The sequence below is a fragment of the Oncorhynchus kisutch genome, linkage group LG28 (assembly GCF_002021735.2).
Source record: "Oncorhynchus kisutch isolate 150728-3 linkage group LG28, Okis_V2, whole genome shotgun sequence".
NCBI classification, from domain to species: Eukaryota; Metazoa; Chordata; class Actinopteri; order Salmoniformes; family Salmonidae; genus Oncorhynchus; species Oncorhynchus kisutch.
The window spans coordinates 26,638,580-26,656,867 of record NC_034201.2 but is presented as its reverse complement, the minus strand read 5'-3'; the positions used below and the strand labels follow the sequence as shown (position 1 = coordinate 26,656,867).

General features: G+C 42.3%; 1 protein-coding gene across 1 annotated transcript in view; it reads right to left on the bottom strand.

Annotated features, from left to right (window-relative positions):
- Window positions 1–10,255, bottom strand: part of LOC109873426 (biotin--protein ligase) — a 28,769-nt gene extending 18,514 nt beyond the window's left edge. The window contains 7 exon segments of the mRNA XM_074933800.1: window positions 116–273; window positions 329–367; window positions 6,407–6,604; window positions 7,484–7,533; window positions 9,710–9,776; window positions 9,778–9,873; window positions 10,226–10,255. Of these exon segments, the coding sequence (XP_074789901.1) occupies window positions 116–273; window positions 329–367; window positions 6,407–6,604; window positions 7,484–7,533; window positions 9,710–9,776; window positions 9,778–9,873; window positions 10,226–10,255 (638 nt within the window).
- Window positions 10,256–18,288: the final 8,033 nt, after the last annotated feature.

Genomic DNA, 18,288 nt, shown 5'->3' with positions numbered 1-18,288 from the left:
AGAGTTCTGTGAAACTTCAAGTTGGAGTAAGTCTTAGGTTAGAATTTGGCCCTTACTGACCGGCTACCCCCCTCCCTCCCTGTCCCAGAGCAAGGTGCAAGTAACAATAACTTACTCCTCTAGCAGGTCCATGGTGGTGGGGGTGACCTGTGTGTAGAGCGTTGTGCACCTCAGCGTGAGAGTCTCCAGGGGCTGGCTATAGGTATGCAGGCTGAATTGCTCGCAGTTCTGGAACTCTGGTGTGTCCGTGACCAGGGCCAGGGTCCCCTCGGGCTGCAGGGGGGGGGGGGGGGGCCATGGAGGACTTGAGCTGCCTCTCCTTGTCCACCTGGGTGTGCAGCCAATTCAGGAAGCTGGGCCTGCGCTCCTGGAGACACAGAGGAAGAGAAGAAAAGGCCTGTGTGAAGAGTAACTAAAGGAATCCTAGGTTTAAATTTCATTCATGAGTTACAGTGATATGGTCATATTTCATCATATCATATGGCTCCCATCCTTCCATGAAAACATACACGACATAACAAGAGGTATGTGGACGTCTGCTTGTTGAACATCTCATTCCAAAATCATGGGCATTAATATGGAGTTGACCCCCCCCCCCCCCTTTGCTGCTATAACAGCCTCCACTCCTCTGAGAAGACTTTCCACTTAATGTTGGAACATTGCTGCAGGGACTTGCTTCCATTCAGCCACAAGATCATTAGTGAGGTCAGGCAATGATGTTGGGCGATTAGGCCTGGCTCGCAGTCGGCGTTCCAATTATCTCAAAGGTGTACGATGCGGTTGAGGTCAGGGCTCTGTGTAGCCCAAGTGAACTTCTTCCATACCGATCTCGAAATAGCATTTTTTATTTTATTTCTCCCCAATTTCGTGATATCCAATTGCGATCTTGTCTCATCGCTACAACTCCCCAACGGGCTTTTGGGAGAAGCGACGGTCGAGTCATGTGTTCTTCAAAACATGACCTGCCAAGTTGCACTGCTTCTTAACGCCCGCTCACTTAACCCGGAAGCCAGATGCACCAATACGTCAGAGGAAACACCATTCAACTGACTTAACCCGGAGGCGAACACCTCAACACTGCAATGCAGTGCCTTAGACCGCTGCGCCACACGGGAGGCCCCTCGACAAACCATTTCTGTATGGACCTCACTTTGTGCATGGGAGGATTGTCATGCTGAAACAGGAAAGGGCCTTCTCCAAACTGTTGCCACAAAGTTGGAAGCACAGAATCGTCTAGAATGTCATTGTATGCTGTAGCATTAAGATTTCCTTTCACTGGAACTAAGGAGCTGAGACCAAACCATGAAAAACAGACCCAGACCATTATTCCTACTTTATAGTTAGCACTATGCATTGGGGCAGGTAGTGATCTCCTGGCATCCACCAAACTCATATTTGTCCATCGGACTACCAGATAGTGAAGCGTGATTCATTACTCCAGAGAACACGTTTCCAATGCTCCAGAGTCCAATGGCGGCGAGCTTGGCATTCCAGCCGACTCTTGGCATTGCGCATGGTCATCTTAGGCTTGTGAGCGGCTGCACGGCCATGGAAACCCATTTCGTGAAGCTGACGTTGTTTCCAGAGGCAGTTTGAAACTTGGCAGTGAGTTTTGCAATCTAGGACAGGCGATTTTTACACGTTACGCGCTTCAGCACTCTGTGGTCCAGTTCTGTGAGCTTATGTGGCCTACCACTTAGCGGATGAGCCGTTGTTGCTCCTAGACGTTTCCACTTCACAACAACACCGCTTACAGTTGACCGGGGCAGTTCTAGTAGGGTAGAAATTTGACTAACTAACGTGTTAGAAAGGTGGCAACCTATGACGGTGCCACGTTGAAAGTCACTCCGCTCTTCCGTAAGGCCATTCTATTGATAATGTTTGTCTATAGATATGGCTGTGTGCTCGATTTTATACACCTGTCAGCAACGGGTGTAGATGAAATAGCAGAATCCACTCATTTGAAGGGGTCTCCACAAACATACTGACACCTATGACGCCATCTTCATCAATGACAATCAACATGAATTATGAATAGAGTTAAAAAGCTGAGCTGAAGCCAGTCTTAAATTAGATAATCAACGGCTGTGGATAATCAATTACATGGCTGAATTAGGCGCTGGTCCCCAGAGTGGTGAAACATTCTGTTCCAGTCACTTCTCATCCATCAAAAGGGTCACACACTTTATGACTCCCACCAGAAAACATCTCTCCTGTGTTTTAAAACCATGTGTAACACTAACCATGTTGCTCAAGATGTCAGCGGGAGCCCCTTCTCCACAGAGAGATTTGACATGATCCTCATTTACTATGATACTGTATATGGACACTACGCAGACAGAGAATATTTCCCTTGCATTCACTGCAGGCTAGATAATTCGTTCCCAGCCAAAAACAGCAAAGTGAATTGCGTGAATTAAAAGAAACAGTTGAATTATAAATAAATGCTGAGTCATAATGCATGAGATTGTGCTGCTACCAAGGCCCCAATTCTAGTGTTAGTTTTAGCCATGAGCAAACAGATTGCCTTGTATCTATTGACTTGGTATACCCCATAGAGCCTCACTGTCTACAAAAAGAAAACCGCATCAGTGCCACTAGTTGGCAAGTGCTTTATTTAATCTAACACTGGAGAGACGTCGCCCGCAGGGATCCCCAACAATGACTAACACCATTACACACTTCCAGTCCATCATGGCCTCTGTCTCTGCAGCCCAAACAGAGAGAAACCTAGATAGCATTCTTCCAATAGAGAAGTAACACTTATTTTAACGACCAGAATCGAGTTGTGTGAGGGGAGAGTAAATTGGCCACTTCATTTAAAGGTATTGAGCTAGAGAAGATGAGAGCATGAGCTGTCACGATTCTTTTATCTTCAACACTTTTCAACAAGTGTTCAGGGAAGAAGGGGGGGGCAACTTCACTTGCCTCTTGTCTTGAGTTGAAGTGGGAATGTTGAGGGGTATGGAGGTAGCAGTAGTGTGTATGGAGGGGAGTAGCAGAAATACAAAGATGATCATTCAAAAGAACCACCACTCATGAGTTTTGGCGGGTGGCCACCCCACAGGGGCCATTATATAAAGAGGAGAGAAGACGTTTCTGTAAAAAGGATACGTTGTGCCCCTTTTATCTCCCCAAATTAGGTGATTTTAAGGCACCATCTGCTGCCCAAACGTATATGATTAGCACCCCCTTGTCAACAAGAGAGGACAGGGATGATGGCCTAATTAGCCCAAATCCATATTTAGCGAATACAGTGATGGTTAATCAATTAGAGACGCTTATCTGCATGCCTCAATTATCTGCTTTATGCCAATCATAAAGGAGAGAGTGGTCCCTGGAGACGTGTTGGGCCACTGTTAACGAGTCTGATATCTTTGGGCTTACAGGGATAAGGACGAGGGGGCTCAGTGGGTTTCTCAATTGAAAGCACTGACAGTGTCTGCTGCTTCCTCAGAACAAGTAGGTTACACTTATACGGACTAGAAAATATCTATCTGAAGGAGGAATAAGCGAGCGAGCGAGGAGAGAGAAAGAGAGAGAGAGAGAGAGAGAGAGAGAGAGAGAGAGAGAGAGAGAGAGAAAGAGGGAGAGAGAGAGAGCGAGCGAGGAGAGAGAAAGAGAGAGAGAGAGAGAGAGAGAGAGAGAGAGAGAAAGAGGGAGAGAGAGAGAGAGAGAGAGAAAGAGAGAGAGAGAAAGAGAGAGAGAGAGAGAGAGAGAGAGAGAGAGAGAGAGAGAGAGAGAGAGAGAGAGAGAGGGAGAGAGAGAGAGGGAGAGAGAGAGAGAGAGAGAGAGAGAGAGAGAGGGAGAGAGAGAGAGGGAGAGAGAGAGAGGGAGAGAGAGAGAGGTGATGAAGCGAGCAGCAGAGTGAAATGGGGGATAAACACTTTCCTGATGAAACCTGTCTGCGTGGGGAACTGACCAGACCCATGTCATGTGACGGGGTAGAACAAGGGAGCCTGGGTAATAAGGATACCACCAGTACCAGCACTACAAATTCCAGAGCTTGCACTGCCAGATGCACACAGTCCATCCCCTCTCTTTAGTCAAGACACAGTGCACAGAGAAAACTCTATCCACCAGCCTCACAGTCTTCCTCCTCCCCCCACATAGCACCTTCCATTTTTCAAGAACAATCTGGAAGCAGTCCCACATGCCCTCGCTTTCATCATCCTGGTGTTTGTTGTAACAAAGTGGCCAGGGCAGTGGGTTGAAGAGGTCACAGCCCAGTCCAAACACACCCAACAGTCATAATAATACTACAGTTTGGGCCTTTTCTACGTTGTCGGGCACAAGGAGGCCAACTAAGGCCAAGTGGATGGATAAATAAGTCACTTAACTTGTCAAAGTCGTTCAAGTGGGCCCATCAGTGGTGATCTGCCAGGTGGAGGGCAACGGTGTGACGCACCTCTCCTGTCCATGGTATGTTTTGAGGTCTTTATTTGACATCAAGGGCTAATGTATTAGTTTTGGAGCTCATAAATCAAGGGCAAAGGGATTTTGATTTGGATGTACAAGTTATTTAATACATTTTTCAGCAAGTGTACACAATGAATACTCAAGAACATTAAACGAACTGACTGAATTATTTGCTCTTTGCTAAGATGCATCACCACAACAAAAATTATGGGGCTGTACTATTCATAAGGAGCAAAATAGAGATTTGCTTCCACCTAGTGGATAGTTATTTCACCACAGGCTACAGGGTGCATAGGGAAACTTCTGCTGTCATTTATATCCCCCTGCCAAGAAACCTGTCTTTCACAGTAATGGGTACAACAGAGTAGAGTACCATTACACCTGGGCTGCAGTCTTAGGACCCTCGCTTAAATAATTACATTTTCACAATCCTTTCCCAATTCAAGTGCGGCATTTCAGCATATCTGCCTATCTGACAGAACTACTCTAGCCTCTAGAGCCGTTGTGGGTTTTATACTACATTTCCCATAACTGCTGAGACTGAAGCCTCCAGAAACAGCCTCACTGTGTGTGGTCCTGAGGTATTTCACTTCCTGTTCTCATAGGCCCGTCAGGCCAATCAGATGCATTAGCCTGGCTGGGCGCTTGGAGATCCCTCTGAGATGGGTGAGTAAATCCATCTCAAACACTGATTATTCCCAGTGCAAATTCCCCACATACCACAGCAGAGCAAAGCACTGTGCCAGTGGGCCTATTAGAATATCAATGAAAGAGCCAGAGGCCTCATCATCATCAAACGCAATAGAGGAATAAAGCCTCAGCCTGGCAGGCAGTGACTGGTTGTACATAACAGACTGGTATCACTTTTTAAACCGTCAATTCACTCATTTCACATAGAGAAATTGCATTGTGCACTGACCAATAAGGTGTTGTGAGTGTGAGCTATGATTTCTGTCAGACGGAAGTCATAGCTCACAATCTGTCCATCCATCCATCCAGCCACCCACACACACATCCTCATATAAGGAAACATGCGGGCAGGTGGGCGGACGCACACACATACACACTCGCGCGCACATGCATGCACACGCACACGCACACGCACGCGCGCACACGCACACGCACACGCACACGCACACGCACACGCACACACACACACACACACACACACACACACACACACACACACACACACACACACACACACACACACACACACACACACACACACACACACACACACACAACCATTATTGTCTAGTTAAATGTTTATTGTGGCAGCCCTACTCCAGACAGGTCTGAATGTAGAAACCATTTTGATTCTTAATACATGCAAATCTATGTCTAATATATGCAACAGATTTAGAACAGGTTTGTGTGTCCAGAGGGCCAGTCAAAACAAGTGAGAGCAGGGCTCCACAAGAACACAAACAGTAGAGCTGGAACAGACCTTTGATCAGCAGAAAGCAGTCAGTCTCATGACAGTTCTAGCTGAGAGACTGATGAGTAAACATTGGTAAAGCAGTAGAAGGGTTTTTTATCCAACTTGAGGATGGAAGTCATGTAAGACCTCTAACGGACAAGAGAGTTGATGGCTTCCAGACCCAGTTGTCTGGATTTTGTGGGGCAAGCTAGCTAGCCATTTTCACATCACTGGCCAATGAAGAAATACATATAATTTGTGGCTGATCAAATAGATGGTAGGGAAGCCTGGGTCACATTCAGTTGGATTCATATACCATATGCAACACACTGACTGATGCAAATAGAAATGTCATGAATAGAGCAGTCATGACTCCTTACTCTATATGTCAGAGAGGCATGTCTGTTCTCTCAGCACATTGGGGGGCTTATTGGGTCTCTCAGCACATTGGGGGGCTTCCCGCTAAACGTTGACCCGTCGGCTCTGACCAAAGAAGCTCTCTGCCTCATCCTCCTCGAATTCGTCCAGAGTCTCGTCCTCGCTGTCCGTGCACATAGCCTAGTCGTGAGGAAGGTCGGAGATATTGTCAACCAAGGCGTACTTGATGGAGAGTATGGTGCTGTTCTCCAGCTCCAGGCACTTGTGGCAGCTGGACAGGTAGAGGTGGTGGCCTTGGCCCTCCATGTGCTGGTGGTTGTTACCCAGGGAGTCCCCGCTGTCCACCCCAGGGCTGGCTCCTCGTATGGGCTCTGAGCCTCGTCTCTCCAATAACGCCTTATGGACCTCCAGTGGTAGGAGCAGGCTGCCCTTCCTGCATTGTGTTAGCTGGGTGGCGCCTCTCTCTGAGAGTACCTCCCACTCGCAGGAAGAATGCTCAGAGAGGATGATCTCAGTCTGTTTTTTTGAGGGAGAGGGAAGTGAAGTGCTTCTCTGACTTTCCCTTCTCCAAAAGTTCTTTAAAAGCAGATTCTCTGAGCAGGACTGCAGGGGAAATGTGTACAAAGGGCAATATTTTAATTGCAAAATGTGGCCCGCTCTCCGTTTTAAGCAATGTGAAACAATTTCATAATAGATTTGGAAAAATTATTTGGATAATGTTTTGGGATATAGCCTAGCTTTGACAATAATTAAGTGAAGTTCTGAGATAGCATTGGCCAACAACTGTAACTGCATTTAGGACCTAAAAACAAATTGTCTTAAAAAAATGTCTTAGTCACCTTCCACCTCAAAAAGCCCAAGAAAGACACCGACCATCTCAGATTGTTCTGAACTGGTTTCTATAGTTAGAAACAGATAAGACTTACATTCCTGAAACATTATTTTGTTAAAAGATATATAGAAATTAAGCTAATTGATTGCACCTAAATTGTCCGTTTGAAGTTATAGGATCCATATAGTACTCTATAAATATAGTACCCAACATCCGATTTGGACCAAACCCCTTCTCAACAATGATTAAGACCTTAAAATGGTCAACGGCCCCCTAAGGAAGTTGAGCCTTGGAGTTTTGTTTAATCATACCATGTAATGTATTCCAACAGCTTTTGCTCGTGATGAAAATAAATTGTGGTCATCCTTACAAGTCAAGCTACTCCTCCACGAATTTGTCCCTCTCTTAGCAACCTAATGTTTCAACCCAACTCTCCTTGAGTAAAGCAGTTCTCTGAGAGGGCTATCCCTATGGTGCAATTCTCATATGAAGACTTTCCCAATAAGCCCAAACATTTTATGGAGAAATGGGCTAGTGACTGTTGTGACAACCCTAATAAAATAATACAATTATAAACCATTGCATTATTAGAAAACATATGTATACTGTGCATTCAAAAAGTATTCAGACCCCTTGACTTTTTCCACATTTTGTTACTTTACAGCCTTATTCTAAAATTGATTAAATTGTTTATTTTCCTCATCAATCTACACACAATACCCCATAACGACAAAGCAAAAACAGGAATATCTGAAATATAACATTTACATAAGTATTCAGACCCTTTATTCTGTACTTCGTTGAAGCACCTTCGGCAGGGATTACAGCCTTGAGTCTTCTTGGGTATGACACTACAAGCCTGGGACACCTGTATATGGGGAGAGTCTCCCATACTTCTCTGCAGCTTTTTTTCAGTTTTCTCCAGAGATGTTTGATTGGGGTCAAGTCCAGGCTCTTGCTGGGCCACTTAAGGACATTCAGAGACTTATCCTGAAGCAACTCCTACATTTTCTTGGCTGTGTGCTTAGGGTTGTTGTCCTGTTGGAAGGTGAACCTTCACCCTAATCGGAGGTCCTGGAGCTCTGTCAGAGTGACTATCGGGTTCTTGGTCACCTCCCTGACCAAGGCTCTTCTCCCCCGATTGCTCAGTTTGGTCAGGAGGCCAGCTCTAGGAAGAGTATTGGTGGTTCCAAACTTCTTCCACTTAACAATCCTGTCTCGGAGCACTACGGACAATTCTTTCTTTCTAATGGCTTGGTTTTTGCTCTGACATGCACTCTGTCACCTGTGTGACCTTATATAGCAAGGTGTGTGCCTTTCCATATCCTGTCCAATCAATTGAATTTACACAGGTGGACTCCAATCAAGTTGTAGAAACATCTCAAGGATGATCAATGGAAACAGGATGCACCTGAACTCAATTCTCATAGCAAAGGGTCATAGCAAAGGGTCTGAATACTTATGTAAATGTGAAATCATTTAAACATTTTTTAAATACATTTTCTAAAATGTCTAAAACCCTGTTGTTGTTGTTGTGTCATTATTGGGTATTGTGTGGAGATTTATTTAGTCAACTTTAGAATAAGGCTGTAACGTAACAAAATGTGGAAAAAGTGAAGGAGTCTGAATACTTTCCGAAAGCACTGTATGTTGTGTGATTAGTGATATTTACTATTAAACCAAACACAATAAAGTGTGTGTTCAGGACTTTTACCATTGAAGACCCATTTAGACCACAACATTGAAATCATTGCAACAGCTGTAACCTAATGGCTTGCTTGTTTACCAGGAATGGTCTAATCCAGCCTTTTTTAATGGGAATAATCCACACACATAGGGGCTGTTTCCTGGACACAGATTAAGCCTAAGAGAAAACAAATTGAATTGCTTTCATGGAGGACTGGCTTGAATTGTGAGGATGACCATACAATACATTTTTATCATGAGCAAATAGCTATTGGTTTTCTACCCAAAGCTGCAAAGAAAATGTGATACATTTCATAAACACAAGAGAGCAAATTGGATTAAACAGTATGGCAGTAGCAGGAACAGCAGCATCTGGTGGTAAAAATCTGGTACTTTCATGCTAATTTATGGGGGGAAATGCAATCTACTTCAATTACTAATTTCTCTGAACAGGGGAAAAACACCATCCCCAAATTTACTGAGAATACATGACATAGTATTATGAATAAACAATGCTCCAAGCCACAGCTTCATACTACTTGTCAAACAGAGAACTGATACTGTATACTGGATGTTGGGATGGGCTTGGTGTGTGGTGTGAAGGGTTGTTGGTGGCTTTTGACCATTTATTTGGATTTCTCATGTATTAATCGTTGTTAAGAAGGGGTTTGGTCCAAATATAATATTGGGTATGATATTTCTTGAGTATGTCTTTCAACAAAATCATGTTGTTGGAATGCTTATCTTATCGGTTTCTAACAACATAAACTATTTCAGAACAATCTGAGATAGTGGGTGTCATGGCTTGCTGAAATTAAATGGAACGACCACTTACAAATAGCCTTAAAAATACGAATGTTTTTATTTTAAATATTTTAAATCCTTAACATCCTAGGTGTACAATAAAGTTGAGTTAACACACTCCATAAATGAGAAACCCTTGATTTCAAAGGTAAGGACTAGAAACTCACAGACTATCTTTGAAGGCACAATTCCATTGTCCAGCTGAAGGTGATCTTCCATAAAAGCCACCCCGAGGTCGGCTGAAGTTGTCAACGCTGGCCTGAGCCACAGCCCTGAATGGCTGCAGTAGACTACAGGCCAGAGGGAGACAGTAGTCTGACCACTTCAGCACCTAGACAACACAGCAGAGTACACAAGTCAGCAGGATTTAAACATTAGTGGACAGTTGAAGGAAAAATATCATAATTTCAGAATGTTTAATTGGGATCGGGATTAGTTCAAGAATCACATAGATACTGTACTGCATAATCACTTTTGAGTAACTAAGCAATATCTTCCTGCTGCCTGAGTAAAATAAGACTTTTTGTGTTTAAAGGGACATTTAAATGGCTATATGAAAATCAAGGAACCCTACTTCCTCTCCAACCAAAACATTTTGGCTCCAGGATCTTAGCATGGCATCTCAAGTGTCAGCTGACCCTCTGCTATATGTGTCGTTCCATGTCAATTCAGCAAGCCCTGACCCCCACCATCTCAGATGGTTCTGAAATCATTTCTGTACTTATTTTCCACCATAATTTGCAAATTAATTCATTAAAAATCCTACAATGTGATTTCCTGGATTTTTTTTCTCATTTTGTCTGTCATAGTGGAAGTGTACCTATTATGAAAATTACAGTCCTCTCTCATCTTTTTAAGTGGGAGAACTTGCACAATTGGTGGCTGACTAAATACTTTTTTGCCCCACTGTAAATGGTCAAATGCCACCCACAGACCCCCTCAAAATCCACATCAAGCCCACCACAATGGGCAGTATACAGCATCAGTTCTTTATGTTTGACAAGTTCTATGAAGCTGCGACTTGGAGTATTGTTTATTCATACTCTGTAATGTATTCTCAGTGAATTTGGTGTTTAAAAAAAAAGTGAAAGTACCAAGTTTTGCCCACTAGATGCCTCTGTTCCTGCTAATGCCCTTCGATCCATTTTAATGGTATTTTGTGTTAATCAAATGTATCACAACATTGTCTTTGCAACTTTGGGTAGAAAACCAATAGCTTTTGCTCATGATGAAAATAAATGGTGTGGTCATCCTCACAACTCAAGACAGTCCTCCAGGATAGCAATTCGGTTTGTCCTTCTCATATAACCTAATGCTTCAACCCAAATCTCCTTGAATAGTCCAACAAGAGGCAGCTCTGAGAGGGGTATCCCTATGGTGCAATTCTCATATGAAACGCCCAAAAATGTAATGGAGAAATTAGCTAGTGACTAACACTAATAGAACAATACAATTATAAACCATTGCATGGCAGTCGTACAGTCCCTTCAGAAAGTATTCACATCCCTTGACTTTTTCCACATTTTGTTGTGTTACAGACTGAATTAAAAATGTATCAAATTTAGATTTTGTGTCACTGACCGACACACAAATCCCCATAATGTCAAAGTCTAATTATGTTTGTAGACATTTTTACAAATTAATAAAAAATGAAAAGCTGAAATGTAGTATTCAATCCCTTTGTGGCAAGCCTAACATTCAGGAGTCAAAATGTGCTGAACAAGTTACATAATAAGTTGCATTAATCAATCAAATGTTTTTATAAAGCCCTTCTTACATCAGCTGATGTCACAAAGTGCTGTACAGACACCCAGCCTAAAACCCCAAACAGCAAGCAATGCAGGTGTAGAAGCACGGTGGCTAGGAAAAACTCCCTAGTAAGGCCAAAAACTAAGAAGAAACCTAGAGAGGAACCAGACTATGAGGGGTGGCCAGTCCTCTTCTGGCTGTGCAGGGTAGAGATTATAACAGTACATGGCAAGATGTTGAAATGTTCATAGATGACCAGCAGGGTCAAATAATAATAATCACAGTGGTTGTCGAGGGTGAAACAGGTCAGCGCCTCAGGAGTAAATGTCAGTTGGCTTTTCATAGCCAATCATTCAGAGTATGTCTACCGCTCCTGCTGTTTCTAGAGAGTTGAAAACAGCAGGTCTGGGACAGGTAGCACGTCCGGTGAACAGGTCAGGGTTCCATAGCCGCAGTCAGAACAGTTGAAACTGGAGCAGCAGCACGGCCAGGTGGACTGGGGACAGCAAGGAGTCATCATGCCAGGTAGTCCTGAGGCATGGTCCTAGGGCTCAGGTCCTCCGAAAGAGAGAAAGAAAGAGAGAATTAGATAGAGCATACTTAAATTCACACAGGACACTGGATAAGACAGCAGAAGTACTCCAGATATAACAAAGTGACCCTAGCCCCCCGACACATAAACTACTGCAGCATAAATACTGGAGGCTGAGACAGGAGGGGTCGGGAGACACTGTGGCCCCGTCTGAAGATACTCCGGGACAGGGCCAAACAAACAGGCAGGATATAACCCCACCCACTTTGCCAAAGCACAGCCCCCACACCACTAGAGGCATACCTTCAACCACCAACTTAACATCCTGAGACAAGGCCGAGTATAGCCCACAAAGATCTCTGCCACGGCACAACCAATGGACTCAATCGGTGTGCAATAATATTGTTTAACATGATGTTTTAATGACTACCTCATCTCTGTACCCCAACATACAATTATCTGTAAGGTCCCTCACTGGCGTGTATTCATGGAGGCTAAGGGAAGCCAGGCTTCCTCCAAAAAATGACCAATAAAATGTAATAAATTATCTTTCATCGCTCCGTGTTTCATAATGTTCCTTCAATTCACAAGAGGCTGAATGTATCTCACCGGAGAAAGCATCCGAGCCAGTGAAACAGCGCCCCTCTGTCTCTATATACTTTGCCCATCTATCTGATGCTGTATGGTCAAAAATAGTATGATATTGTTGCCGCCCGTAGCATTGAATGCAAGGTAAGCCAGCGAGCATTTGGCCTCCCTTGATTAATAAAAAGTATAAAATTATAGCCAGCGTTGGTCCTGGCACACCAAAATAAAGTGTCAAGGGAAGCCAGTTTGGATTTGGCTTCACACCACTCACATCAAAAGGAAAACGTCATTGACAGAAAAATTATATATTGTTGCATCTCGTTGTGTCGTTGTCCTATGGTGGCTAGCTAGCTAGCTAGCTAAAATTGGCCATGGACGGAGATAGGGATTTTGACCTTTTAATTAATTCTCCGTACTGGCAAATGATTATAACGGCAATTCTGATCCAACCATATACATTGTGCCCCTGGCCTGACAAGGATGGAAGTTCAATATGTAGCTAGATGTAGTAGGCTGATGTTAACTAGCTGGCTCATCATTGCCCATGAAAGGAAGTTAGGCTAGCGAGCAAGCATTTTAGCCACATAGCCTAGGACAACAAAAACTAAAAGCGCGTACTGTATGAGAGTCATAGACTGTTTTGTCAACATGAACAAGAGGAGGATGTCATTGGCTTTTCTCTACAAGTAGGGTGAGTCAACATGTTTTTTCTACTTGCACGCACGCACGCACAAACGAACGCACGCATACACACAGAAATCAGGACCATGGACAGCCACATCCTTTTTAAGCTTATGTTGATTTAACTAATTAGTTATTGGTATCTTTTAGTCTTCACTGTATTAGACTAAGCATAGTTGTATTGATGATATTGACATGTTGAAGTTGAAATGGTGTAGCAATAGTGGAGGCAGCAGGTTTTCTTTGAAACTTGTGACATTTGTTATGAATATAAAGCGTTATTTTTAGGGCAAACCCAACACAACAAATCACTGAGTACTCATGTTATGGGTATGCTAGGGAGTTCTTTTGTTGGGAGGGGGGGATGGGGGGTAAAACAATCCTAGAGGAAAATCTGGTTCAGTCTGCTTTCCAATAGACACTGGGAGACAAATCCAGCTTTCAGCAGGACAATAACCTACAACACAAAGCCAAATACACTGGAGTTGCTTACCCAGACAACAGTGAATGTTCCTCAGTGGCCGAGTTACAGTTTTGACTTAAATCTACTTGAAAATCTATGGCAAGACATGCAAATGGTTGTCTAGCAATGATCAACAACCAATTTGACAGGGCTTGAAGAATTTTAAAAAGAATAATGGGCAAAAGTTGCACAACCCAGGTGTGCAAAGCTCTTAGAGGCTTACCCAGAAAGACTCACAGCTGTAATCGCTCCGAAAGGGGCTTCTACAAAGTATTTCCCAGTTATGTAAATGAGATATTTCTGTATTTCATTTTTTAAATAAATTTGTAAACATTTCTAAAAACATATTTTTCATTTCTAAAAACATTTTTTATGGGGTATTGTGTGGAGATGGGTGAGACAAACATGTATTTCATCCATTTTGAATTCAGGTTGTAACGCAACAAAATGTAGAATAAGTCAAGGGGTTTTCATACCCCTTGACTTATTCTACATTTTGTTGCGTTACAACGTTCGGAAGGAGCTATGTTTGTCAATCAAATTAGTAGAAAACATTTCTCTCTATATGTTGTGTGATTAGTGACATTTACCATTAAACCCAACACAATACCATTGCAAAACACTTAGAATGTGTGGGACTTTTACTATTGAAAGTCCTTAGAGATCATAACATTGAAACCGTTAGACGAACATTGGCAGTAGAAGTATCCGTGTCGGAGAGAGGTGTCATGGTGGACTGAACACAGCGGTGCAGAATGCCTCAAGATAAAAACGTCATATTCAATATCTGTACGTTTGATAAATATTAATACATCACTCAACATACTCGTGGGCAATAACCTTCAATCTGGATAACAACACAAAACAAATGATAAGGCTACAGAAATGTATCGACCAATATCACCAATACAATCAACACCCAAACATGTCAGAGAGTAAGCATGGAGAACCAATCCCCAAAAGAAAACGAGGCTCCTCGACCGACACATGATTTAGGCTTTTCACCACCGGGAATGGTGGTGAAAAGGAAATGTAGAAACCGGAAGTGTAGAAACCGTTAAATGAAAAAAGTTAAATGATATAAATGATATAAACTGGGCATGAACTAGTCAGTAAAGCTGTAAAGGAGTTGAAGACGAGCCTCGAGATGAGTGAAGAAAAAGCTGCGACAATGGAGAAAGAAACAAACAAGCTAAAAAGGTATAGGCAGTACGATTGAAACGGACGTTAAAGAACTTAAAAAGGAGAAGATGTTTCTGAGAGAAGCCTTACTTGAAATACAGACTAGATCTTTGAGAGAAAATCTAGTAATTGTATTTAACAAAAATTAGGGTAAAGATCCTGAAAGTGTGGTGAAATAATTATTTATTACAGCGCTATAGATCCCAGGTGATACTGTCGACAAAATCAAACTTGAACGTGTACACTGTTTCGGGACAGAGATATGAGCGCCAAATTGTTGCCAATTGATAAAAGCCTGGGTAAATGACTCGCTGGCACGAAAATAGGCATAAATGATCAGTTCCCGAAGAAAATTGCAGAACGGCGCAAAGTTCTGTACCCACTATTCAAGGTGAATAGATTAAAAGGGAAACGTGAGGCTCTCGTAGTTGATAAACTGTATATTGATAACCAAATTGTTCCGAGACACCAAGACTACTCCATGGCTATTCTAAATATTACAACGTTCCCATAGAGTTGAATAATGGAACACCCAATATTATCCATGGTATGGATTGTAATAATACAAAAATATTTTATAATAGAAATAAACTACAAATACAGTATACCATTCAAGATAGGAAATGTTGTCAAAATAATATTCAACTTTCTAATTATAGTATTTATAAATAGATAAAGCCAGCATTAGAAGAAAGGATCATTATTGAAATAATACATCTTCATTTATAAGGAACTGGAACACAAAAGTACTCAAAAGTCAGAAATGAGGTAGGAATCAACATGGTAGGGATAAAAACACAGCTAACAAGAGGACACAGAAGGCACAGTATGTGGGTATGTGCAAGTGTATTGTGATGGAAGGTGAGGTGTGCGTTTTTGTGTTTGGAAAAGTGTGGAGATAAGTGAGTGAAAAAGGAAAATGGTTGCAAATGCCAGAGCCCATGTGTATCTGTGAGCAGGACTTGTGACAGAGAGAGCTTTCAATTTTATGCAGATTTAAAATAAATTATATCGTTTTTGTATTTATTGTCCTATCAATGTGGAACAGTCCCCAACCCTATACACCCACCTGAGCGACCCATAAACTAAGGAGAAGTCCTTATCTGTTTTACAGTGCCTTCGGAAAGTATTAAGACCTCTTGACTTATTCCATATTTTGTTAGGTTACAGCCTCATTCTAAATGGATGAAATCGTTTTTTCCCCCTCAACAATCTACACACAATAACCAATAATGACAAAGCAAAACGTTTTTTTCATTGACATTTTTGCAAATGTATATAAAAAAAGAAGAACAGAAATACCTTATTTACGGCAGTATTCAGACCATTTACTATTGATGTCAGGTGCATCCTGTTTCCATTGATCATCCTTGAGATGTTTCTACAACTTGATTGGAGTCCACCTGTGGAAAATTAAATTGATTGGACATGATTTGGAAAGGCACACACCTGTCTATATAAGGTCCCATAGAAAAAGGCACCTAAAGACTCTCAGACCATGAGAAACCAGTGTGTGTGTGGGTTTAAGGGGAAGGGGTTGTATCTGAGCTCCATCAGCTACAGTAGGACAACCCATTCTTGCTCAATTTTGCATGCCTTCTCAAACAGCTACAACTGTATATGCATTCGCACATCAAGTCCTTTCTTGAGTTGGGCTCAGGTATGAAACAACTGTTGAACATCTGAGCTTGTGGTTGTTTGTGGGGGAAGGGTGGGGAGTGTGTATGAGCGTGTCTGTGTGTGTGTGTGTGGGGGGGGGGGGTTAATGACGTTAGGGACAATATAGGATGAATAACAATAATTCTTTGCTAAAATTATAATTGCTTGCCAAAAATGTAATTTTTGTAATGGCAATTCTGGTGTAGGTAACAATCCTTCACATGAACTGCCTAAATTATTACGCATAATTATTAGTTCATTGTGGAAATTATGCTTGTATTATTTTATACATTCCACAACACATATGGAATCATGTAGTAACCCAAAATGTGATAAACAAATCAAAATATATTTATATTCTTCAAACTAGCCACCCTTTGCCTTGATGACAGCTTTGCAAATCAAATATATTTGATTTGTTTAACACTTTTTTGGTTACTACATGATTCCAAATGTGTTATTTCATTGTGCTGATGTCTTCACTATTATTCTACAATATATAAAATAGTAAAACTAAATAAAAACCATGGAATGAGTAGGTGTGTCCAAAGTTCACATACACTTAGGTTGGAGTCATTAAAACTTGTTTTTCAACCACTCCACAGATTTCTTGTTAACAAACTATAGTTTTGGAAAGTCGGTTAGGACATATACTTTGTCCATGACACAAGTAATTTTTCCAACAATTGTTTACAGAAAATTACTTCACTTATAATTCACCGTATCGCAATTCCAGTGGGTCAGAAGTTTACATACAGTAAGTTGACTGTGCCCTTAAACAGCATGGAAAATTCCAGAAAATTATGTCATGGTTTTAGAAGCTTCTGATAGGCTAATTGACATAATTTGAGTCAATTGGAGGTGTACCTGCCCTACCTTCAAACTCAGTGCCTCTTTGCTTGACATCATGGGAAAATCAAAAGAAATCAGCCAAGACCTCAGAGAAAAAATTGTAGGCCTTCACAAGTCTGGTTCATCCTTGGGAGCAATTTCCAAACGCCTGAAGGTACCACGTTCACTGGTACAAAAAATAGTATGCAAGTATATACACCATGGGACCAGGCAGTCGTCAAACCGCTCAGGAAGGAGACGTGTTCTGTCTCCTTGAAATGAACATACTTTGGTGCGAAAAGTGAAAATCAATCCCAGAACAACAGCAATGGACATTGTGAAGATGCTGGAGGAAAACTGTACAAAAGTATCTATATCCACAGTAAAAACGAGTCCTATATCGACATAACCTGAAAGTCCGCTCACCAAGGAAGAAGACACTGCTCCAAAACTGGTTTGACTACGGTTTGGAACTGCACACAAAGATCATACTTTTTGGAGAGATGTCCTCTGGTCTGATGAAACAAAAATAGAACTGTTTGGCCATAATGACCATCGTTATGTTTGGAGGAAAAAGGGGGGTGCTTGCAAGCCGAAGAATACCATCCCAACCGTGAAGCACGGGGGTGGCAACATCATGTTGTGGGTGTGCTTTGCTGCAGGAGGGACTGGTGAACTTCACGAAATGGATAGCATCACGAGGAAGGAAAATGATGTGGATATATTGAAGCAACATCTCAAGACATAAGTCAGGAAGGTAAAGCTTGGTCGCAAATGCGTATTCCACATGGACAATTACCCCAAGCATACTTCCAAAGTTGTGGCAAAATGGCTTGAGGACAACAAAGTCAAGGTATTGGAGTGGCCATCACAAAGCCCTGACCTCAATCCTATAGAAAATGTGTGGGCAGAACTGAAAAAGCGTGTGCGAGCAAGGAGGCCTACAAACCTGACTCAGTTACACCAGCTCTGTCAGGAGGAATGGGCCAAAATTCACCCACCCTATTGTGGGAAGCTTGTGGAAGGCTACCCGAACGTTTGACCCAAGTTAAACAATTTAA